Source organism: Thunnus albacares, chromosome 4 (assembly GCF_914725855.1).
Source record: "Thunnus albacares chromosome 4, fThuAlb1.1, whole genome shotgun sequence".
In the NCBI taxonomy this organism is placed as follows: domain Eukaryota; kingdom Metazoa; phylum Chordata; class Actinopteri; order Scombriformes; family Scombridae; genus Thunnus; species Thunnus albacares.
In genome coordinates this window covers 17,919,409-17,943,852 of record NC_058109.1, presented here as the reverse complement: position 1 = coordinate 17,943,852, position 24,444 = coordinate 17,919,409, and the positions used below count along the sequence as shown (strand labels likewise).

General features: G+C 40.0%; 1 protein-coding gene across 3 annotated transcripts; it reads left to right on the top strand.

Moving 5' to 3' along the window:
- The first annotated feature begins 4,960 nt into the window (after positions 1-4,960).
- LOC122980069 (sodium-coupled neutral amino acid transporter 3-like) lies at positions 4,961-23,400 on the top strand. 3 transcript variants are annotated; one of them, XM_044347772.1, is made up of 18 exons: positions 5,517-5,536; positions 5,623-5,661; positions 5,795-5,876; positions 5,965-6,080; positions 8,132-8,205; positions 8,703-8,795; positions 10,136-10,217; positions 13,444-13,526; positions 14,246-14,304; positions 14,625-14,795; positions 14,888-14,967; positions 15,085-15,185; positions 16,060-16,184; positions 16,294-16,438; positions 17,526-17,629; positions 17,765-17,882; positions 23,066-23,157; positions 23,269-23,400. In XM_044347772.1, exons 1-16 carry the CDS (start codon positions 5,532-5,534, stop codon positions 17,867-17,869), a joined length of 1,464 nt encoding a protein of 487 aa, XP_044203707.1. In that variant the 5' UTR covers positions 5,517-5,531; the 3' UTR covers positions 17,870-17,882; positions 23,066-23,157; positions 23,269-23,400. The 3 variants fall into 3 exon arrangements, with proteins under 3 accessions (XP_044203705.1, XP_044203706.1, XP_044203707.1); XM_044347770.1 differs by lacking the exons at positions 5,517-5,536; positions 5,623-5,661 and adding an exon at positions 4,961-5,225; XM_044347771.1 differs by lacking the exons at positions 5,517-5,536; positions 5,623-5,661; positions 23,066-23,157; positions 23,269-23,400 and adding an exon at positions 4,962-5,225 and having other exon boundaries at positions 17,765-17,929.
- The last annotated feature ends 1,044 nt before the right edge of the window (positions 23,401-24,444 follow it).

Genomic DNA, 24,444 nt, shown 5'->3' with positions numbered 1-24,444 from the left:
GTACAGGTCCATACCTCTCCCAGGCGAAGACCTGCACCACTGGAGAGGCCTCATGAGGACACTGACTCTGAGGGCTCTTCATCGGACGCTGCATCCCCACTAGGACATTCTCAGCCAGGTGACTCCTTTCATGTTTGCTCTCACTATTTTAAAGAACGAAAACTGCAAAAGTTGAGTGATGAAGATGTTATTGGATGTTTCCTTATCACTTTTGAACAAATAACAGTTGCCTGCAGATGGATGAAATCAGATAGGGCTTTTCATTTGATTCACTGTTAACAGTGAAACCTGGGAGTGCTAATGTGCAAAGGGGACCTCTTACGCTCATTTCCAGCTCATTTTTATTCTTGGACTCCACTAGAGAAGCTTTTCATAATTCACTGTTCAAAAAATTCCTTGTTTATCTTATACTGGCCCTTTATGTAGCCCCTCAGTTCAGCCTCTGTCCGAACAGACAGTTTTAGCTCCTGCTGTCTCTCTGTTCTGATTGGTTAGCTTTCCAGAAATCTGCTGAGGGACAGCCGTATCAGAGTCGTTTAGTTACTGTCAATGAAAACCCAACATTTCCTGCTTTACTGCTTCATATTAAGCTGTTAAATGACTATATAACAAGAGACTTTTATTGTGAAGGATTTAAGGAAAGTGTTCATCATCGAATTAGCAGAGCTTCGTTAGCGGTGCTAAAAACCGGTCACATATGGATATATTTGGAGCTATTTGTTCAACAGATCACTTAGAAATAATGCAGGGAGGAATTGTACAGGTAGAAACAGACACATTGAGATTTTTGATGAAAAGCTACAGATGACTAGCACACCTCCAACAGGTAAACAACTTATTTTACTTTGCCCTGCTGTGTAATGGAAAAATACTCACAGCATGCCAACTCAACTAGGCATGTCATGGCTAGGCATGACTACCCCCAAAACAGTGTAAGAATGCCATAATGCTAGTGGAGTGTAGCAGTGAACTCATGCGCTGTGCCTAGAGCAGGTGACCATATAAAGACCAGACCATATAAAGAAATCCTTCATGAGGTGACATCAGCTGGGCTGAAAGTAGAAAAAATTGTTGGGAACTAAGCATTCAGAGCAGTCTGAAGCCTGTGCTTTTTGCTCACCTGGATTACTTACATACATTTACCTCATTATTTGACACTTTGGCCACGTTTAATATGAACATCCAACACTGTATCATTATATACATGACTGAAAATAAAGAAAAGCAAAATAGGTCCCTTTTAACCCATAATGCTCTAAAAGCTTCTGGCAGAATCCTTATTTGTGTGGACAGGAGGGTCACACCAAGCCAATGTGTCAGTGTTTTTCAACCTGGACCCTGTTTTCTCATCATTTTGTTTTCAGGGTTTCCTTCTGCTCCAGTGGGAACGGGAATCACAAGATCTCCGCAGGCCGTGAAGTAAACCAGCCAGGTGAAAAACATTAATGAGCTGCTGCCTGATATTTATAAGTATTATTGATATGACTGTTATTATAGCTTTATAGTTACAGGCACATCCAGTTCCTAGGTTGTCCCATGATGTTTACTACACTGCTGAGTGTTTTTGCTGCATCACACCAAGTCATCACCGTCCGTCAGGATAATAACCAAACCCCTCCATCCCTGTCGTGGAATAGGTGCACTCTGCTTTTCCAGCCCGCCCTGAACCACTCTCTATTCTCCTCTCATTCCTCTCCTCTGTCTGCCTTCCTGCTCCAGTATATGTCATTTTGCCTGCGCAGGGGTAAACAGGCAAGAGGGCTGTGTGTCACAAACTGCGGTAACCCAAACTGCCTTGGGCCCAGGCAAAGCGGTCATGTAAGGAAATACAAAGTCTGAGTACTTTACCATTTTATAATGCTGAGATTAATGCAGAGCCAGCCAAAGAGTACATATCCAGCAGGCAGCAGGAGTGAGAGAAGTTCCAGTACACCACGATGTCTTCTTCTTTGGCACCAGAACCTGAGGTACTGCTGGTTTCAAGACTCCTGTTAACATTGTTGAGCTGCAGCACTAGGACAAGCGCCTGGCTGAGTACCCTCAGAAAGCTAGAGAGTGCAAGAAAATGGAGAATGAAGATGGGTACTGCTTACATAATAGCATTCTTTTCAGACAGCATGGGTCAGTGAATCAACTTATGGTTCCCAGAGTAGCCAGAGTAACTGTTCTGGGCTTGGGCCACTCTATTCACTGGGCTGGCCACCTGGCGAAGCATAAAACTTGAGTTGCTCTCAACGCCAGAAAACATCAACCAGGTTCCCTATCAGAGTTCCCATCCAGCCTCTTTCAGTCATCAGCACCCACTTTGAATGCCTGGCCTGGATGTTGTGGGCCCTGTGGAGAGGAGCAAATCAGGTAACAGATTCATGCTCATAAGTGTTCCCTTTGAAGTCAATCAAAGCCAAGGCTTTTGCATTTTAGTTTCAGGTTTTTCAAGAGTGGGTTTTCACAAGGAAATATTGACTGATCATGGTACAAAGTTAATGTGAAAACTGCTTAAGGATGTGTACCAATTACTTGGCATCAGGGGACTGAGGACAACGCCATACCACCCACAAAATGATGGACTTACAGAAAGGTTTAATCAGACATTGAAGCAAATGCTTCATAAATTTGTCAATGTAACCGGCTCAGATTGGGACCAATGGCTTCTCTATCTCCTTTTTGCTCATAGGGAAGCTCAACAGGCTTCTCGCCATTTGAATTGCTCTTTGGTCATGAGGTAAGAGGACCTCTAACTCTCCCGAAGGAAATCAGGGAGGGTGACAAAGGTAACAAAGAGCCTGTTAATGTTGTCTCTTATGTCCTCCAGATGAGGGAGAAGTTGGACAAAATGACCATGTTGGCCCAGGAGCACATAGTGGCCTGTCAACGACATCAGAAAACCTGGTATGATCGAGCTGCCCGGGAGAGGGAGTTTCATCCTGGTGAGAGAGTACTGGTGATGCTACCCACAGACAAGAGCAAGCTTTTGGCTAAGTGGCAAGGACCATATGAGGTAACTCAGAAGTTAGGCCCCACCACTTAGAAAATTTCTACTCCAGATCAGAGCCGTACCACCCGGGTTCTCCACATCAACCTGTTGAAGGAGTCGGTTCCAAGACTGGAGGAGAGATCATCTGTGTTGCTTATCAGAAGTTTTGCAGATGAAGAGGTAGAGGAACAATATTTGCCCCTACCATCAACCTCTGCACTCAGCCTGGTCCACCTGTCTGAACAGCAGCAGTTGCAGATGAGAGTCCTCTGTACATCTGGTGTGTTACAGGAAAATCCTAGCTGCACCAGTGTGATAATGTATGATATTGTCTTGAAAGAGAATGCTGTTGTCAAATGTATGAGCTATAGGATTCCCAAGTGCCTCCTTGGCCCCCTTAAAAAGGAAATTGAGCTAATGCTTTCCCTGGGTATCATCAAAGCCTCCCAAAGTGAGTGGTGTAATCCCATTGTTCTGGTTCCAAAGAAGGATGGCACAATCAGGTTTTGCATAGACTTCCATTATCTGAATTCAATTTCAAAATCATCTTGGGGACTCCACTGGTTCACCGTCATGCTTTTTGGGTTGCATGGAACTCCAGCTACATTCCAGAGGCTCATGGATAAGGTATTGAATAGTCTGTTACATTTTGCATCTGTTTACTTGGATGACATTGTATTGTACAGTAACAGCTGGGTATAACACCTGGAACATCTTAAGGTGGTCTTTGAGTGTCTCCACACTGCAGGTCTCATATTCAACCCAGCCAACTGACCCTCGCCAAAAGGGAGACAGAGTACCTTAGCTATGTCATCTGCAACAGGATCATCAAGTCTTAGGTCCAGAAAGTCTAAGCCATTCAACCCTGCCCTCTACCACCCCAGACCAGAACCCAACTCAAATCCTTCCTGGGGATGGCAGGTTGGTACCACAGTTTCATCTCTAATTTTTCTGCCAGAGCTGCTGTGCCCAACCAGCTTCTGTGGTCAGAGGAAACAAAGAACATCAAGGACATCCAGCAGGCTTTGAGTGAACATCCTGTGTTGCACTGCCCTGACTCTCAGCAGCTCTTCATTTTATAAACCAGATCATGGGCTGGGTGCAGTGCTCCTCCAAGGAACCTCAGAGGATCACCATCCCATTGCATTTATACATCAGAAGCTCTACCCCAGGGAGACCCACTGGCTGTCAAATGGACCCTTGACTCCCTATGATACTACTTCTTTGGAGGACGGTTCACTTTGAAAACTGACCACAAGGCCTTGAAGTGCCTGGAAAGGATGAAGGACACAAACAGCAGAATAACCCACTGGTACCTTGCTATGCAGCCCTTCAACTTTGAGGTTCATCACAACCCAGGAAAACAGAACTTCACTGCTGACTACCTTTCCTGCTGTCCCAGCAAGTGTCCAGAGTGGGGGGAGTGTGTGGCGGCTGCATTAGCTGCTGTTCACCAGTGTTAGTATTTCTTTATAGTTGGTCATGATTTATACTGAGACATTTTTCCAAAAAAATGACACTACACATAGTCTTTTGTGTTCACATATTATGCACTTTATTAAATTTATGACAGTTTGTTTTCTAATTAGGGTACACAATTGCACACAATTTAGTTAACATTTTGTCACATGGTTCTTTAATTTGCAAGTAATGCTTTGTTTTCAATCTTACTGAGCTCTTCTGGCAAAGGGCCTGAAGCCTGGGAGAGATGGCCTTTAAGTACAGCCCACAGGAAGTGGAAGAAGCCAACAGGGAGATGGAAGAAGGGGGGACTTGAATTTAGAATCCTCAAATAAATCTCTTTTTGTATGGGTTTGTTATCATTTTCTGGAAGCTAATTCTTTCTTTGTAGATAATTTCTTTTAATAGGCTATTTATGTTTGTATATCTTTAAGTATTGATAGATGTTTAATGTTGTTGTTGGTCAAGTTTCCCCTTGTGTATGTGTAGGGCTAGTCCATGCATGTATATAACCTCCTTGTGTGACATTTAGAAGATTAGATTCATTTAGTTATGTTGGTAGGTTGAAGCCTAAGTTTCTCTATTGCTTAGTTGACCTCCTTTGAGTTTGGGCCATAATTTATAATAAAACTACTTCTAGTTTCTTATGTTATATTACAAGCCAAAAAGAGTCTGTTACAACTTGGATAATGGAAGCTGCACAGTCAGAAAAGAACATCTTATCCAATGGGAAAAGTCATGACCTCGGAGATGATGTGGGCATGCCAATGAAGACGCTACCAGAGGATCAGTGAGTATTTTTCCTTTATTCCACACACAGATGAATGGCTGTCCTTTGCTGCTTAAATACTAGTAATGGCATTTTAACACAGCATGTGTTGAGCATTTTTATACTTTTTTCTTCTTTTGGCTCTCTCTATTAGTTATACTTGTGTGAAAACCACATCCTGGTATGTACTAACATGCAAACATCAGTGCAAAAAAACAAAAAAAAATAAGGTTGAGTACTCTAATGAGGATTTTTGGATAGTTTCGATTTGCATCTACATTTGTCCCCGTGTTAAGAATTTTCCACTAATAATGACCAGGATAATGGATGTGGTAAGTGACATACAGTATGACTTACTTCCTGCATAATGTCTGCTTACTTAAATGCATGTTTACCTTGTTTTTGTGCTTGCCTCAAGGGGTGAATCTTTACACAGAAATGGCACTGCAATGGACGGGTATTTCAGGGTTTAACTGCATCTCAGCTTTTATTTAAATGGTTGTCCATAAATTATGTAGACTAGATGTGTTACCATTTTTCAGCAGCACATGAAGAGACTATCAATTAACAGCCATAAATGTGTCCTCTAGATTTGATGACCCTGATGGCGCGTTGGAGAGTGAGGAGTTTTTGGCCAGTGGAAATGGAAAGAAACCTATTCAATTCACAAATGTAAGTGGAAAAAAACACTTCTAAGTAACAGCATACTGTTGTTTAAATTGGAAATTGAATGCATGCTGCTTTTTTTTCTCCCCCTCAGTTTGAAGGCAAGACCTCTTTTGGCATGTCTGTCTTCAACCTGGGTAATGCTATTATGGGGAGTGGAATCCTGGGATTGGCTTATGCCATGGCAAACACTGGCATACTCCTCTTCGTGTGAGTAAATAAATACACTTATCAAAAAATGACCATTTCCAAAACATAAACAAGAATCTACCCACTTATCAAACACAGGCAAAGTAGCAGATGTTGATGGTTGCAGTGTTCAATTGTCATCACTTTCTTAACATTGTCTTTCTGTTGATCTTAAAGGCAACATAACATGCTTTTTGGGATTTTTCTCATTTATAGATTGTCATAATGTCAGATTTCTATGTTAAAAATGGCAAAAGTTTCAAAACTTGAGGTGAACATATGTAAAACTTTCACCTTCAAGTCAAAAGCCAGGGCTTCAGCCTGTACTGAACACTCTGTTTGTGAAGTTACCTCTATTTCCCCATCCAGTCTTTACATTAGCCTATATTTTGAGTAAAAAATGGGAAAAAGATGGGCAAAATAATATTGTTTGTTTATGTAGCCTTCGGAGCTGGCAGAAGTCTGCCAAGGGGCAGCTTCCGGTAGCTAAAACAGCATGTTTCAGACAGAGGCTGAGCTGGGGGGGGGGGCTCCATAAAGAGACAATATAAGATAAATAGGGACGTTCTCTAATTTCAAATCATGCAAAGATATTCCAATAGAGCCCCAGAATAAAAAAAGACCTGGAAATGTGCATGTTATGTACTCTATAAGTTATAGTTGAACTATTCTAGTATAAGAATGGAGTATGTCAAATACACTTGAAAGTGTGGTTAAACAGAAACAAACTAGGTGTCAAAAGCATTATGGAGTCCTGAGAATCTCTAATGTACTCTCTGAGGGATTGTAGCTAAAGAGCTGGTTGCTTTGATACTGCTATCAATAACTTATTGGAGTAATTTAGTATCTGTCATGACATCTAGTAACAGATCATGTACCGTAATATTGATACCCTTTTTCTCAGGCTCTTGTCCCTGCCCTCGTTGCCGCTTACCAACCCAGAAAGGTCACAGCCCAGAATAACCGAACCTCCAGACCCTGTGCAAGGCATCTGGATTGCTCATTTATTTCCTTCTGCTCCATGCAGACTGCTGCTCTCAGACCATGACCTTGGTGTCGGTCATATAGTCTGTGTTTGTGTAGCTGCAGAGAGCAAGTACCAGGACTGGAATAAATGATGGCTTCAACGTTGAATGCCTGAACTGTGGAAGCAGGAAGTCAGTTCAATACTAGATCTTTCAAAACTTTTAAGCCACTCCTCCAATGTAATTCCTTTACGTAATTGGGCCGGTGATATTATATGTAGAATCTAAAAAAAAAACACACACCTGAGACATATCGATAGAATTTTTAGACATTTGTTTACATGGAGTAGAGTTTCCTCACTGATAGAACAGTGATAATAGTCTGGCGATACCAGACAATCAGAGATCCCCCCGTCTACTGATTGCCTAGGGATTTCTAAATACAAGGTAGTTTGCCTGAACAGCGGTGAGTACAGCTGCTAACAAACTTACACTTGTTACATTTTCTCAAGCTCTCCCCTCATTCTCCCCTGTAGTGACTGCATGTCACCACCCCAATGTGCAGGACTGTCCTAAAGACTTTGGATTGGTTCTGCAATCCAGGTTTTTGTTAAACTCTCTAATTGTTTCCACCCAGTTTTAACAACTAGAGCTGGGAGATTATCATCAGTCTCTAGTTCAGCAAAGCATTTAGAGACTGAATGGGGGAATCACAAACAGGACAAGCCAGCACTGAACAGTCTGTCAGAGAACACAATGTCCATGGAAGTTACGTAGTCTCCTGTACACAGCACGGGGGAAGCGTAACTCCTTTTGTTTTTTGTTTTTTTCTCTGTCTACAGTGATAATAGTGTTTCACCAAGGTGCTGAAAACCAGTCACTAGTGCTGCCAGTGCAGTTAAACTTGCCATGCTAAATGAGAAGACTATTATGCATCTAAAAAGATACGCAATACATACAATACACACCTTAATGCATATGGGTAAATGTAAAAACTATGGAAATGGATAGAAGAGGAATACCAGGATTATAATCTTTTAGGGAATGTAGAATTTGCTTTATTATAACATGCAGGTATATAACTTGCCCTTTTGCATTGTGTCACAGGTTTCTTCTGTCTGCGGTAGCAGGCCTGTCATCTTACTCCATTCATCTGATGCTCAAATCCTCTGGCATTGTGGGTAAGCCTGTCCATGACTCAGCCTGTTGTAAAGAAATAGTAGTTATATATCATAGAGTACAGTCACCAAAATGATATGGAGACTTGATTGAAGCCTAAACACTCTGTTACTTCTGGATATCTCATTATATAAACATAAAAAAAAACAACTCTGATACAGACTGATTAGGGATCATTTCTTTTCATTGGTTCATTGTGATCATAATTACAAAAGGGGCGATAGATTAAAAGTAGAAGGATTTGGTTCCAGGTTGACTTAACTTCTCTTATGGCTTAGAAAGATTATAAGAAGGAAAAATAATGAATTCTATAATTTGGTGTGTGGCAAAGTCTATAGTGTCTAGACAAATTTTGTAACAGGAAAAATAACAAATGGTTCTTGGTCCACTATCCTTTTTTATTTATTTACTTTTTAAAAAGTGTTTTATTGTGTTGGTTCAGAGGGACGTCTCAGCAAACATAACTGACTGGATATTATTGTTTGTAATCTACTTTCAGGAATTCCTGCTTATGAGCAGCTGGGGTACAGGGCTTTTGGCACTCCAGGAAAAATGGCTGCTGGTATTGCAATCATGCTGCAGAATATTGGAGGTGAGGAGCCACTGTGTTCACAAATATGTTGACTGTTTGCAAACCCCCAGTAGCAGCAAACATTAATTATACGGCTTAGAGTTTATATCCCCCCTTACCCACCCAAACATATGTCCATGCTTGCTTTGCTTGCTTTTAATTACTTCTACTACTACATCTCTAAGTATGCAACATGGAGATCTTTTAAGAGCAAAGACCAGGAGATCTGATGGCACACTCACGGAACAGCTGTTTCATTGGCTGACTGTTTCTGACCTAAGCTTTGTGGGACAGAAAGTGAATGCAAAGTTTTCCTTTTAGCTTTTTCAAGCCCATGTAAGTGCATTTATTACACATAAATTAAGACTGAGATGATCACAGACTTGTCATATGATCAGTTCACTGGTTCCAATAATCTACTTACCGGGGTCGTCGCGCTGGGGTCCGGTCTTCTCGGAGTCGAGTTGTTTGGAAATGCAGCCCAAAGCGGGTGGTAAACTCCATCTAAGGCTAAATACCGGCACGAGACCGATAGTCAACAAGTACCTTAAGGGAAAGTTGAAAAGAACTTTAAAGAGAGAAAGAAAGCAAGAGAGGGAGACAATAACGGAGGGCTGTTACAGGGGCCATAGCCAGTATTTTTGAAATGTTGAAATCAAGTCCACCTAACGCAATTTAAAATACTTTTAAATTTGGAATTAGTTTATTGACATTTTTGTCTAAATACAGTTTCAAAGCCCTCTCTACAGAATCACATATTTTGTATCTTTTGTTGGCCTAAACGTAGTCACATTTTTAAGGGATGATTCTGTGATTTAATATTGCACTTTCATAAAGTTGGGTGAAAATCAAAGTAGCAGAGGCCAAGATATCCTGACTTCCAGTCCCTGGTATGGGTTAAGCTCTGGAATCACTGGAAATCTACATTTCCCTTAATGCAACTGCAAAGCATTTTTCATTAGACCTTGAAAATGCCCACTTCTTTAAAAATGACATAGTCTTGGTAGTTTTTTCCAATTTTTAAAAGTTCACTCCAGAGCCACAAAAGACATACTCCTCCTCATGAAAAGTTAACTGAACTTAATGTGTAAAATCACTGGAGTGCTCCTTAAAATATCTAAAACTAGGGGAATAAATGTCAGTCATCTTAAAATGTAACTCACTCAGGTTACTAAAAGTAACAAATTCTCAGAGAAATTACAGAGGACATGACCCCAGTGTCCTCAGCAGTAGCTGCCCTGTCACTTACACAAACACAGGGTGATGAGTATTGTTGTGCCACAGCTTATATGGTGTTTATTTGTTCTATATGCCAGTCTTGGCCACACATTTTCATATTTTCTCTCTCTCATCTTTTACAGCTATGTCCAGCTACCTGTTCATTGTGAAATCTGAGTTTCCTCTCGTCATCCAAGCTTTCATGAAGGGAGATCCCAACTCTGAGTGAGTATTATCATTTATGTTTATGTTATATTTACTTATCTGCAGACACTGTGTCAGGGTCAAGGGGCTTATGACAGACTGTGGGCAGTAAATATTCAGTTTGCACCAGTCATTAATTCAGTGTGGGGGTGTGGTGAGAATGGAAGCTTGTAATTGACGGAGCAATGAGGGGGCCATGGCTTGGTATCTGTCAGTTATGTATACACACAACATAAAACCTCACTGCTGTCAGCTTGTGCAGGCAAGCTGCATTATCTTCAGAGTCATGCCACAGACACATACACTCTGCATAAGGCCATGGTGGGGGCTTAGGTAGATTCCAACTACTGGTTCAAATCCAAAAAATCTTGTGCTGTAGCCGCAGCCGCAGAGTTTCCTACCACGGTCTGTCAGACCTGCAAGATTTAGAAATCACTCCCAACTCTTTTAATCAGAAATTTCAGCGACTCATCATATCACTCCTCATCGTTCCAGACAGTCATCTCAGTCACTCACAGTCAATTTTTATTCAGAATACACAGCACAGTTTGTGTTAAACAACTTCTAGATGATATATCCATCTAAGCATGTGGTTTGACATGTGTCTCTTGTTGTGTCTTGTCATGTTAATGTTGTCTTGTGTAGTGTTTTTTGCCATCTTGTGACGTGCCCTTCAGACAACTCTTAAATGTGGGATTAAGGCCTCTGAAGGGCATGTCATTACCCTTTATCACTGATTAGTTTTGGACTGGGATAGGCTTATACTAATATCTGTGTTTGTGTGTATTTGTGTCAGGGTCAGAGCCTCAGCTACAACTGAAATTGATGTATGAAGTAATATGACTCTCACTCTCTCTTTGTGTTTCCTCACACACACACGCACAAATGACAGCAGCAGGTGGTGTGACACAAGTGCCAAATTTCCTAGACCGAAAATAGGGACAGATCAGCTCAGGCTCTGGACAACTGAGACACACACTGGGGGGTGGCGGGTCTGGGACTTTATTTATAACACGTGGCTCTTTAAATAGACAGCAATGATATGACTTGGACTTGACTGCTGTGAGACTTGACTACTGTACAAGCAATACTAGATTTTTTGAGGCCAATGCCAACATCTAAGAGAACAATATAATGTTTGATATTTGTTTTTAAGCATGAATACATAATATTTCTTTAAAAAAAAAACTGATAGACAGCAAGAGGCAGGTTTTGCATAGCTACACCCTACATCAAGGGTTTTTTTAGGGGCCTGGAGGAAAAGGCTGTAAACACAACACACACACATTTATCACTTTAAGTTGCTTATTTGCAGACAAGCAGATATACAGAGCAACATTTGCATACATTTGGAATCAAGTTTGTGTCCAGATGGTGAATGTAAGAGCATTATTCACTCACAAAATAAGAGAAAATATCTCATTGATTTGGGTATGCGAACCTCTTCTTTGTGCTTTGGACTTTGAATTTGATGACATGCCAACTCCCCCGTATTTTTTGTTTGAGTGCAATATTTTTTACTTCTACTTTCCATTGTTAATACAGGAATATTGATTATTGCTGCTTCCAGTATTAGGCCTCAAAGACATCTCAGCTATGCAAAAAGCACCATTAACAGAGATTTGAACGTGAAATGTTGTCAATGACTTGAAACTTGACTTAAGACACTTTTAAGTCTTAAGACTTGACTCTGAGTCAAGACGTGGATTTGCCTAAAGTAACTTTAGACTTGACTTAGACTTACTTACCGCAATAGATTTAAAAACAGCTCTTAAGTCGCCAAAGCCATAAAATGTCACATGTGAAAACCGCTCATCCAAAATGACCCACTGACCAAAGGTCCAAAGGGGACATGACCTGCAATGTGTTGACTTGTTTTTAAGGCATTCACAGACACACACACACACACACACACACACACACACACACACACACACACACACAAACACACACACACTGCTGGTCTCATAGATCACTGTATGCTACAGCCTGTAAAATCTATGGTAAACAGCTGATTCCTCCAGTTGTGTTTTGTTCAAAGGGTTTGGCAGCTTAAAAGGATCTGTAGAGCACAAAGATCTTTCCATACATAGGGTTTAGGACTTTAATGGTTTGAAAATCATGTCTATAAGTTTCCTGTTGCTCCCCTCAGGTCTGCAATTACTGATGTTTGAGATTTACCATCGTCACCAGATCTTTTCCTGAGCGTGTCAGGAAAAGAGTTTTGTCTTATCCACTCCATTAAGTAAACCAGTGGCTGTCTATATCAAGGTCTGAAGAAAATATATTTATTATGATTAGGCTGTTTAACTACATAGCATCTGTTTACTATAAACAATGAGTCAGGACTGGTTAAAAGTCGGTGAAATATCAAATGTTCTTGTTATATTACAAGATTAGGTCCACGTGACAGATCAACACACCATGACTGCCAGTCAGCAGTGAACCTCTAACTGCATGTAAGCACCTACCAACATGAACCGTGACTACATGTGTTAAGATATGTATGTCCTGCAAGGATATTTTATTTAGGGCATTCACAGAACATTTGTTTAAAGTGAGGACATGTGGTGCCCACATATAGCAAATGATGATACAGCAGCTAGAGGCTGGATTGTAGAGGAACCAGTGCTAAGATTGGATGTGCCATTCCAATCTCTCATGTTTTGTAGGCTTGATCCACAACCTTTTAGCAATGTCCTCAAGAAGGAAACTATTTTAGGGGTGGCTGTGTGTGTATGGGATGGGGTGACAAACAGAGATGTTGGAAAAGAAAGTCAGGGACTGTGATGGCAACAAGCTGACATTGATATTTACTGACTTTTTCAAAGCTCTGTTGCTTAGGCTCCAGTGTGTCCTCCTTTTCTGCAACTGTCACATAAATCGTCCATCATGTAAGAGTTTTTTCCAGTACAACCATCTGGAGCAACATAAGCAAACAGGTTTTTTCCACAACCTGGCAGCCAAGAATGTCCCCAGCAGGTTGCTGACTGGCAACACATCAGCCACTTGGACCTGTAGATTTTTAACAACCTGATGTCATTCAGACAAGTTCTCTCAGACTATTTTGTGACATTCCAGTTATACTACAGACCAACTCACACCCAAATATGTAAACCAATTTCTGACCATCTCACACTTTCTACTCTATTTTTGTCTCTGTCTCTCTGTGTAGCGTGTCTTTGTGCCAGTGTTTAAAATATTGAGCTCACCAAAGTAAACTAGATTTTTCTTTTTCTCCAAACAGTGTGTGGTACTTGAATGGAAACTACCTGGTTATCATGGTCTCTGTCGGTATCATCCTTCCCCTGGCTTTGATGAAGCAGCTTGGTGGGTAAAACTATTAAAGTAGTAAAGTTTCTCTGTGATCATTGTATGTTTCCATCCACCTGAAATTAATTGTAAGACATTTAAGTTCAGTTCTCACAGTTAGACTTCTGTCATGTGTTCAAGCTTTATGCAGTGGACACCTTTGTGGTTCTTATCACTAAAGGAACTTTTCCAAGAACCTGTTTAGGACTTTTGATCAAATGGACCTGGTTTCAGTTTTGGTTCCTGGGTTGTATTGCCTGCCTACCAAATATTATTCAGTGATATTGTTGTACTTCTCTGGCTCTTTGGAACATTTTCTATTTTTACTCAATTTTTACCTTTAGGATCTATTAATTAAGAAGTTTTACTTTGACTGTGAGCCAACTTACATAATGACATTTTGATGGAGTATTTACCTCAAAGTCAAGTAATTAGTGTGTGTTTTCATCCCACCACTGGCAGTGGAAGCAGCAGGTGCCCAATTAGACATCATTTTCCTAGAGATGAGATCCTAAGCTATTCATTACCACAAGAAATAACCATGCTGTTTCTTCTCTCAAAGTGCTGTGAGGTCATTTGAATGGGGCATTTTGGGGAGTATTGACTTTGCAGAAGGCTATTGACTATTTGTGTAATTAGTAGAGTTTGCAGGTGTCTCAAACAACACATGAGGACCAAATGGAGAAGTTCAGTTTAAGGAGAAGTCACACAAATGGTCTTTTTCTCTCTCTTTTCAGGTTACCTCGGCTACACCAGTGGTTTCTCTCTCAGCTGCATGGTGTTCTTTCTCATCGCTGTAAGTTATCATTTGTTCTGGCATGTCACCTTGGCACATATTGTATTCACTTTCCGACCCTCGTCTCTGTTTTCAGTGGTATGTGGCTTGGTTTGATTGGGTGAATATAAGAGGTGCTTAGTGACATCAAAGGTTGAGAGTAAAACTTAAGTACTTAGATTCTGAGTCACCCTAATCTGATGTGAAATGGCCTTTTTCTTACGCTCTGTACCAATCACTGAGAACTCTTTTCTAATGACTCTGACACGTCTGTGTCCCTTCATTATTTTTTTTTTGACTATACCCTTGCTTTTCTTCCCTCCTTTCATGTCACTCTGCAGGTTACCTATAAGAAGTTTCAGATTCCCTGCCCCTTCGAGGAGTTCTCAGCCAACAGCACCTCTGCACTCCACAGCCTGAACTTATCAAGCCACAGCGACGAGAATAACGACCTAGTTCATGAGGACGATGATTCCCAATGCGTCCCCCGCCTGATCACCATCAACTCACAGGTAGGCCTGTTCAGCTGAGGTGAACATACAATGAACTCTTACTGGGAGTCTCAGTTGCTCTGCTAATCACAGAAAGCCATGTGTTTCTTCAGACAGCATACACCATCCCCATCATGGCTTTTGCCTTTTCTTGCCACCCTGAGGTCCTGCCTATCTACACTGAGCTCAGGAAGTGAGTCACCACTCTGTAACCTGCAATATTTGAAAACATGTCAGTGCAGAATGTGACACACACATAATCAAAATGACATAATTCACATTCACATAATCATCAACTGTCTGATTTCAGTCCATCAAAGAAGAGGATGCAGGGGGTGTCCAACATCTCCATCCTTATCATGTACACCATGTACTTGCTGGCAGCTCTCTTTGGCTACCTGACCTTTTATGGTGAGAGAAATTGCTCCATGGCGCTCCTTCTTGAGTTTGTTTACAGTATTAAGAAATGAATACAAATGTTTATGCTCAAATCAGTATATTTAGTGCACTGCTTATTTCTCACTGTCAAAAGATACACAAGAGGAAAAGACAGGCAGCTCTTTGGTACAAAAAAGAATAGTTTAAGGTGACTCTGATATTAAAAAGCTTTTATTTAGGTGTTTTCTTCACTGCTTTCTTGCGATCTTAAAGCTGCACCACGCAAATTAGAGGGCCCAATTATAAATGTGAGAGGTATATGCTTGAAAGACATAATTATTCAGAAAGGTGTAGTTTTCTATTGGTGGTGTGCTTGTTCAAAAATAAAGTTTGTATTTTGCTCACAAGTAATATTTCACTTCCTGTGCACTGAGACAATCTCCCACACAGGTGACCATATCAGAGAAAAAGTAATTTTGGCCAACAGGTAGAATCTACGGGATCTCTTTTCTAATGGAGCTGTAATTTTTGATTTTGGCTGCTGAGCTTAAAAATCTTAATAAAAATACAAGTTCAAAAAATTGTATTTATCTAATAGCCAATTAGATAAAATATCCAATCACTATTTTCAGAAAACAGAGTCACCTCAGATTTATCATTCATTTACTAATCACTAGTTTTTTACTGATTGTATGTTTTGCTTGGTTTTGTCCAGTAATATAAAGATAAACATAGTTATTTATCTAAATTAAAGAAAAACAAATAACTGACCAATATAAAGTATTAATTTCTCTTCTACACAAGTTCCCTCTTGTGGTATCTGTGTGTAATAATAGTAATGCTGATCAGGAAGGTATTACTGAGTGATGTTCATATGAGAAAACATGTTCTCTTTATATTCCTACAGACAAGGTGGAGCCTGAACTGCTGCACACTTATAACCGGATTGATCCTTATGACACGTTGATCCTTTGTGTGCGAGTGGCTGTCCTTATCGCTGTCACACTGACTGTCCCTATTTTGTTATTCCCTGTATGTTTGGGCCTTTATTGATTTATACTCTGTAATGCTCAATGGAAATAATACTGTCGTATTATTTTATTATTGAATCTTCTCTCTTTGTGTGTCTGAAACTCCACAGGTGCGTAGAGCCATCATGCAGATGTTATTCCCCATCTTGTCTTTCAGCTGGTTGCGTCACATTGGAATTGCTCTTGTTCTGCTCACTTTAATGAACATGATGGTGATATTTGCTCCCAACATTCTGGGCATCTTCGGCATCATTGGTTAGTATAGCAATGAACATAAAGCTAAGATAGTATCAAAATATGTTCTGGTTAGTGAACACTGCATTTTGTCCTGTAATACTGCAACAGTCTTTTAGGTCATTAGCTCCTCCTGTTAATGTTTAACAATATTTTTAAGGAGGGTTGTTGAAGAAAAATCATCACTATGACATGACACACTTGCAAGTTGTGGACTAATAGCAAACTTCCTATCTTATATCATAAATAATGACATACTTGAAAAGAGCTCCAGGCCTCATTTATCCACCTCTTAGCGTTTGTTTGACTATAGATTACACTGTCATACATACGCGATTATGGGTTACTTATTCTGTCTCTGTTTACAGACTCAATCATCCATGTTTGTCATGGCAGTATCTCTTACGTTTCAGGTTTTTGTAACTTCCTGTCACTAAAAACATTAAAAGCAAGACCAAAAAACATGACCAGTACATGTTGACACACAGGCAAACCGATGGCCCAAGTAAATATTATTGTCACACACTGTTCTCTGATTGGAGGTCATGTTTCATAGGTCAGAGGTGAAAGCTGAAAACATTTCAGTCAAAGGAACACCAAGTACATCTTCAAAGAAGCAGTTACTTTGACAAACATGTGAGAGTGCGTAAAGTTCACACTCCAATACACATGAATGTATGACTCAAAAAACCAATAATACACTTTGTATTTTTAAAATTCCCAATATTTCCAATGCAAGTTCACTGCAGTTAAACAATTTCTTTAACAGACTTTGGTGCATAATCAGCAACTTGCATTTTCCCCTCATTTTCAATTACATTTATTTTTCCCAGAAGATTTTCTGAGTAGTGTTGCAAGAGTTTTATCTGTTGTAACTTGTAATGAACGGTGTCTACTTGCAGCTGGAAACAACAACAAATTTTGAGCAAATGAGGACAAAAATTCTGGGTGAAAATCTATTCAAACAGATGTGATCCTGGGTATTTTTAAGACAAAATTAGTAAAAACTGAAAATGATGAGCCTTCTGTGTTTATGTCTGTGTGCCATTTAACACTGGAAGGGCTATATGCTTTGTTTTTGACAAACCCTTCCGCTTTATCTTTACAGGTGCAACATCATCTCCCTGCCTCATTTTCATTTTTCCTGCTGTCTTCTACCTCCGCATTGTTCCCAAGGAGGATGAACCCATGACCTCCTTTCCTAAGATAGTGGTGAGGCATTCAGATCGCTCTTGAACAATTCATTATGCTAATTTGTTGATCAGAGTTTGTGCTACAGGCTTTTTATGCATACTACAGTTGTGTTCTTGATAATTAAGCCTCTGATGTTTTTCCCTTCATTCTTAGGCTCTCTGTTTTGCTGTCTTGGGCATCTCCTTCATGGTTATGAGTCTGAGCTTCATAATAATGGACTGGACAACGGGGAGCAGCAACACCCATGGAGGCCACTAGATCCTGCTTCAATGTGTGTGGGCTTAGGAAAGTAGTGGTGGTGGTGGTGGTGTGGGGTGGGTGGGTGGGGGGGACTGGTCAATGTAAAGGGTGCACTATCACCTCAATGATACCTAGAATACCTCAGAATACACTAGAAGGCCGCCTAGCACAGAGCCTGGGGTTTAATAACAATACAGAATATAAGTGTCAAGGGTTGGAATCACACTTGTATTCGTCAAGTTTAATTAACTTTTTGATTATAACTTGACAAACATCTGAACAAAATCATAATAGCTTTCTAGAATTCTTAAACTTGAAGAAATGCAATAGTAATTCAGTGTTTTTGATCTCTTTCTATCATCTGATAGTGTGACTTAAATCTATCCATGATGGTGAAATGGTGCCTTCCTGTTGCTTCTGCTTTATTTATCTACAAACAACTGCAGCTGGTACTGTACAAAAAAAACAGTTGGCATGATTGATTGGTAGGCTCGAGAGAGGAAGGCTTCAAATACATTTGAAACGGCTAAATAACTCATAAGTTATTTCCACACAAATGTTGTTTTCCACGAGATGCACAAGTAGAGGGCAGCAGAGGGTGGAGAAACAGTCAGATGATCCCACCCTGAATCATCAGCAGGACTGTTTATCATCGTGTAATATAACACTAAGAATGCAGATGACATTTCATTTTCATGATCTGTCAATTGAGTTGGTAAGTGCTGTAATATAATACAGGCTAAGCTCTGGTGCCACAGATCAGTTAACTCTCTTCAGAAACACTGGTGCCTTTTGGCATTTTCCAACAGCACACAAACATACAGTAAAAAACAGGGGTGTATATTTATTTAGTTACTATATCTGTGTTTCTACTTTCAAATGGAGTATATTTTACGACTGTATATGATGATGATGTTAATGATCCAAATATATTATGTATAATTTCAGCTTTTTTTTAAGCTTACTGTAGTAGAGATGATGGGAAGTGTTACAGACTGACAATATTTTAAATCCGTCTCGAACTATACGAGACCAAGTGGTGAAACTTACAACAAACAGCAAAGCTATAGGTGGTTGTTCGCAAAGGAGGCGGATCTAATGCGACCCCCACAGTTGAGCTCCAGAGGGTTTTACAATGCCGACCATTTCTCAAAGTACATTTTTAGCTGCTGACTTTGGAGAGCGACGGTCCGAATGTGCGTACATGACCACGAATGTAGCTAAATACTGTCTCCCTCACTGAGAAAAAGAAAGAAAACTCGTAAACAGGAAAATATTCTGAGCATCAAATTATTCCCACTCATCAGAGGACTTAACCTGAACGTTTTGTGACAAGACCCTTTGGTAAGACTGAACAAATCTGGTATATTTCTCAACGCAAAGATCGACATGTTACTGTCAGATTTCATACGGTTTTATTTGTCTGAATGATGTGTGTGTGTAACTGGTTTCACTGAAGGATTAAGGCTATGATTTAGAATCTTATTGTGAATGATTTAATAGCCCTGAGGAAATAGATATGCATTTTTAAGGCCTAAACGATCAAACGGCACACTACAATGGGACCTATGGCTTTGTTTCCTATTGGAGAGTAATCATTCAAAAAAAACCAAAAAAGAATAGCATGTTTGATCCCAAGTCCAGATGTCATGGCCTCAAGGAGTCAGTGACAGATTGTTCTCCATCTATTGTCCGACTCATTCCTTATTTGAATCAGATCTAAAGTTAAAGTCAACAGGTATCAGCTAGATGAATGGCAGTAGCCTGCGTGACTCATGATATGCCACTTTTATTTGGTGAAAATGTTCAGAGAGAGAGAGAGCTTACAGTAGTACAGATGATAGGAAGTGTTACACTTTGATAAATTACAAAGACTGATACCTCCCTTTGTAAAACTATTAGCACATATAGACAGGTGACAAGTGTCTTGGTAAGGTGTTGGACCACCATGTGGGCCTGAACAGCTTCATTGATCCTTGGCATTGATTCTACAAGTCTCTGAACTCTACTGGAGGGATGAACACCATTCTTCAAAAAGATATTGGTGATGGAGAGCGCTGTCCAACACATCAGTCTGGAATCCTCCCATAGATTTTCAATTGGGTTGAGATCTGGTGACTGCGAAGGCCATAGAATATGATTCACATCATTTTCATACTCATAAAACCATTCAGTGACCCCTTGTGCTCTATGAATTGGGACACTGTCATCCTGGAAGAGACCTCTCCCATCAGGATAGAAATATTTCATCATAGGATAAAGGTGATCACTCAGAACAACTTTGTATTGATTTGCAGTGACCCTTCCTTCTAAGGGGACAAGTGGACTCAAACCATGCCAGCAAAATGCCCATCAAAGTATTACAAAGCCACCAGATCCCCTCACTGTAGGGGTCAAACATTCAGATGTGTACTGGTTTTTCCTTAAATTTGTCACCTGTCTGTATATGCCTACCTGTGACCTTGAGTATAAATCAGGTAGAGTTCAAGTTTACCCTCACAGTTCACCCATGAGTCCAGTTTCTTAACCTCTTAAAGTGTCAAATTCTCCTCATAAATTAGTCATTAGACTTCTATAAATTCGGAAATAATTCTTCACTGTTGCTTAAATTGAGTGAAAATCCAAATTCAACATGCCATATTTTTCAGATTAGGTAAACTACAATTTAAAGAGTCAATGTGCTGAAATTACAAAAGCCAAACATTTCTCTCTATTAAGTGAGAAAATATGGTATCCAGGGGTAAGTCAGAAAACTTTGTTATCTTTTTTGTAATTTGGCGAGCACATCCTTTAAATAAAGATGTGGGTTTGAGCAGGCCAGCAACGTGAATTTGTAAAGATGATTTTTAACAACCTATTTTGAATAATTTGAAGGTATAATACACTTTTGTGATGCTGCGGTAACGTCATTGTTGTACTGGTTTGTTGTATTTTCTTTTTCCATTTCACACTGTCGTACATAGATGTTATTGTAATACTGTACATTTGGTATCTGATAGTGAAGTGTATCAAAGTCTCACTCAGTGCTGTAGTTATGATATTAATTAGTAGCATGAAGTACTTCTTATAAAGACATAACATAATGTTTCAGACTGTTGTGATGTTCAGTCTGTGGTGTCACATTCATTTTGAGCTTAATTGAGGGATGTGGATGATTACTTTGAATTTTGAGACACACAATAACACTGACAAACTGCATATATAGTATATGTGCACTTTGTATAGATTACATGAGCATTTCAGTATGTAGAAATACACACAAATTAGTTTTAAGTTTAAAAAAACAGTTTTAAACCTGGAGAGAAACCCAGAGAAATGTTATGTCAAATATTTGCTGCTTTTACCCAAAGGTGGTTTTATATTGTATCACATCTCTCGGTCTTCAGAAAATACCTGTGTGAATCAACGTCAGTCCCATGCCTCACGTATTCACAGTAGTTGTGTAAATGAAGGGCTTGTTTACTCATGTTTAGTGAAAATAGTTTTTCCTCACATTAAAAGTTCATGCCAAAATAACAACTAACTCACATTCACTCCACATTGATAGCTTTTTGATTTACGCACCACTCGCGTCTTGCGCGTAAAGTATTTCCAGAGCCACTTACGCACAAATGCTTAACAGCAAAGACTACAGTAACCAGTGTGGCTTCCATCTCTGATTTTCCTTTTATTTCACTCTCTAACCATACGAGACCAAGTGAAGAAACTTACAACAAACAGCGAAGCTATAAGTGAGTGTTTGCAAAGGAGGCGGACCTAATGACACACCCACAGTTGAGGGCTTTACGATGCCGACCATTTCTCAAAGCGCATTTTCAGCCGCTGACTTCGAGAGCGACGGTCCGAATGTGCGTAAATGCGTACGAATGTAGCTAAATACTGTCTCATTCACTGAGAAAAAGAAAGAAAACTTGTAAACAGGAAGAGATTCTGATCATCCAATTATTCCCACTCATCAGAGGACTTAACCTGAACGTTTTGTGACAAGATCCTCTGGTAAGACTGAACAAATGTGGTATATTTCTTGACGCAAAGATTGACATGTTACTTTCAGATTTCATACAGTTTTATTTGTCTGAATGATGATTGTGTCTAACTGGTTTCACTAAAGGATTGAGGCTATGATTTAGAATCTTACTGTGAATTATTTCATAGCCCTGGGGAAATAGATATTGTGCGTATTTGTGACCTAGACGACCTAGATACACTATAATTGATCTCCTATTGGGGGTAATCAATAAAAACAGAATTGCATGTTTGGTCCCCTGCAGTGACCGCAAAGATGTCACAGATGTCACGGCCATCTGCCTCAAGGGCTCAGTTACAGATTGTCGTCCATCTATTTTGCGACTCATTCCTTCCTTTTTACAAGCGCTGAATCTCTCAAACTTAACTAATTTTTATTTCTATGACGCCTGTTTCTTGATAGGCTATTTCCAAAAATTTCTAGTAAGAGAAACATTTTCCTGCGGTTTACTCAGCCTACACCCTTATGTGTTGGTGGTGCTCAAAGAGCACATGACCCCGATCGAGTAAAAGGCCAAGACACTTTTGTAACATCCATATCTGATCGACCGAAACTATAAAGTAATACCACACCACACAGCGATATCGTACTCACTCTACTTCAATACATGAGTAATATAAACACTTGACTTTAACAAGCAGTGGCAGCCTTTTAAAGCACTTTACTTCTATTATTGTCGGCTAAATATACGCAAGTGGAGGAAAAGTGCCCTGTGTGGGAAGATAACGCTGCATATTATCACTCTTTGCTGCCTCAGCCTATGACTTGTGATATGCCTTATTTTGTGTCTTACGAGAGAGAGAGAGAGAAAGAGAGAGAGAGAGAGAGAGAGAGAGAGAGAGATGTTTGTAGTATGAGTATCATTTCTGAGAACAGTATGCAATTCCTAAATCTTTGTTTAGATGAATACACATTGAGGTACAAACCAACTCAAAGCTCTAAATTTATAAACAATACAGCCATGACTAGTCTTTTATATGACTGACCAAATATATGGACCATCCAGCTGGACCTCAGATTACTTGATGGTGAAGAGTTCTCCAGACACACTGTATTGTCTCGGTAGTAGTGTATTAGTACTCTGGCTTTATGTTTTTGAAAGAAGCATTATTGACTACAAATACTTATAACAAGCAAGTGAAGTTTTCTTCAGTAGTTTTAATGACATTATGTTTTATAATTCCCAGTCGTTCCCGATACATCCTCCTATCAGTACGATGAGTCCTCAGGCTACTATTACGATCCTCAGACTGGTCTCTACTATGACCCAAATACACATGTAAGTAGTGCAAAACCACTTTGTGAGTCACTGGGTTTTCTGTCATGTTGGTGAGAGTGGCAGGAGTTTATATTGTTTTGATTATGTACGTTGGTGTTTGTCTCCTTTCAGTATTACTACAACTCTCAGACTCAGCAGTATCTGTACTGGGACAGTGAGAAACAGACATATGTCCCTGCCTCAGTCGACGCAAATAACGCAACAAGCAGTTCTGCAACAATGGGCAGCAAAGAACATAAAGAAGGCAAAGAGAAAAAGGAAAAGCCCAAGAGCAAGACTGCTCAGCAGGTATTGTTATAAATCCAACATCAGCACATATTGTCTGTTATGTGCTATAGCCAGAAGTTCTTGATATTTTTCATATTTGAGTTCATTCTTTTTACATTTTAACTTCATGATCAAATCTGTTTGATTCTTTCAGATAGCTAAAGACATGGAGCGGTGGGCTAAAAGTCTCAATAAGCAGAAGGAGAACTTCAAGAGTAGCTTTCAACCTATTAGTCAAGAAGAGAGGAGGGAGGCAGCAGCTGCTGATGCTGGTTACACTTTGTTTGAAAAGAAGGTACAACAGTAGGATTCTGCTGAGTTCTGCTGATATTATATATGCTTTGAACTTTGATGTCTTAAATGGATTGACTTGATTTCTCAGCAGGCAGGAGGACTAGACAGATTCATGCCAGAGGTGCTAAATAGCCCTGAAGAGGAGGCACCGACCAGCTCAGTCAACACTTCCAAGGTAATTGGTTTCTACATCACTGGGTTTTGGAAGACTAAACTTTTCTTTCTCAGTAGGATAGCAGTTATTGTGAAACCCAGATTTAAGTACATTGTAAATGCGTAAATCCTCCACTTGGATTCTGGACTTACTTATACAAACAATATTTTTACCTGTCTTTGTTTATCTGTGGTGGTGTTAGTGTGGCCTTGTGGCAGCCTACAGTGGAGACAGTGACCCTGAAGAGGGAGTAGCAGAGCCTGATTGTGGTGAGGAAGGCCAGGACAAGATGACAGACTGGAAAAAGTTGGCCTGCTTGCTGTGTAGGAGACAGTTCCCCAATAAAGAGGGTCTACTTCGACATCAGCAACTCTCTGACCTCCACAAGGTAACATCATGCAATTATTTTCTCAATGCAAGAATATGAAATGTCCACTTACTAGTCAAGGAAACTATAAGACCATTTACTCACTGATGTATCATCTGTTTGTCTGATCTATCCTAGAAAAACCTGGAGGTTCTCCGCAGATCCCAAATGAGTGAAGCAGAGCTTTAGAGATAAAGATTTAGGG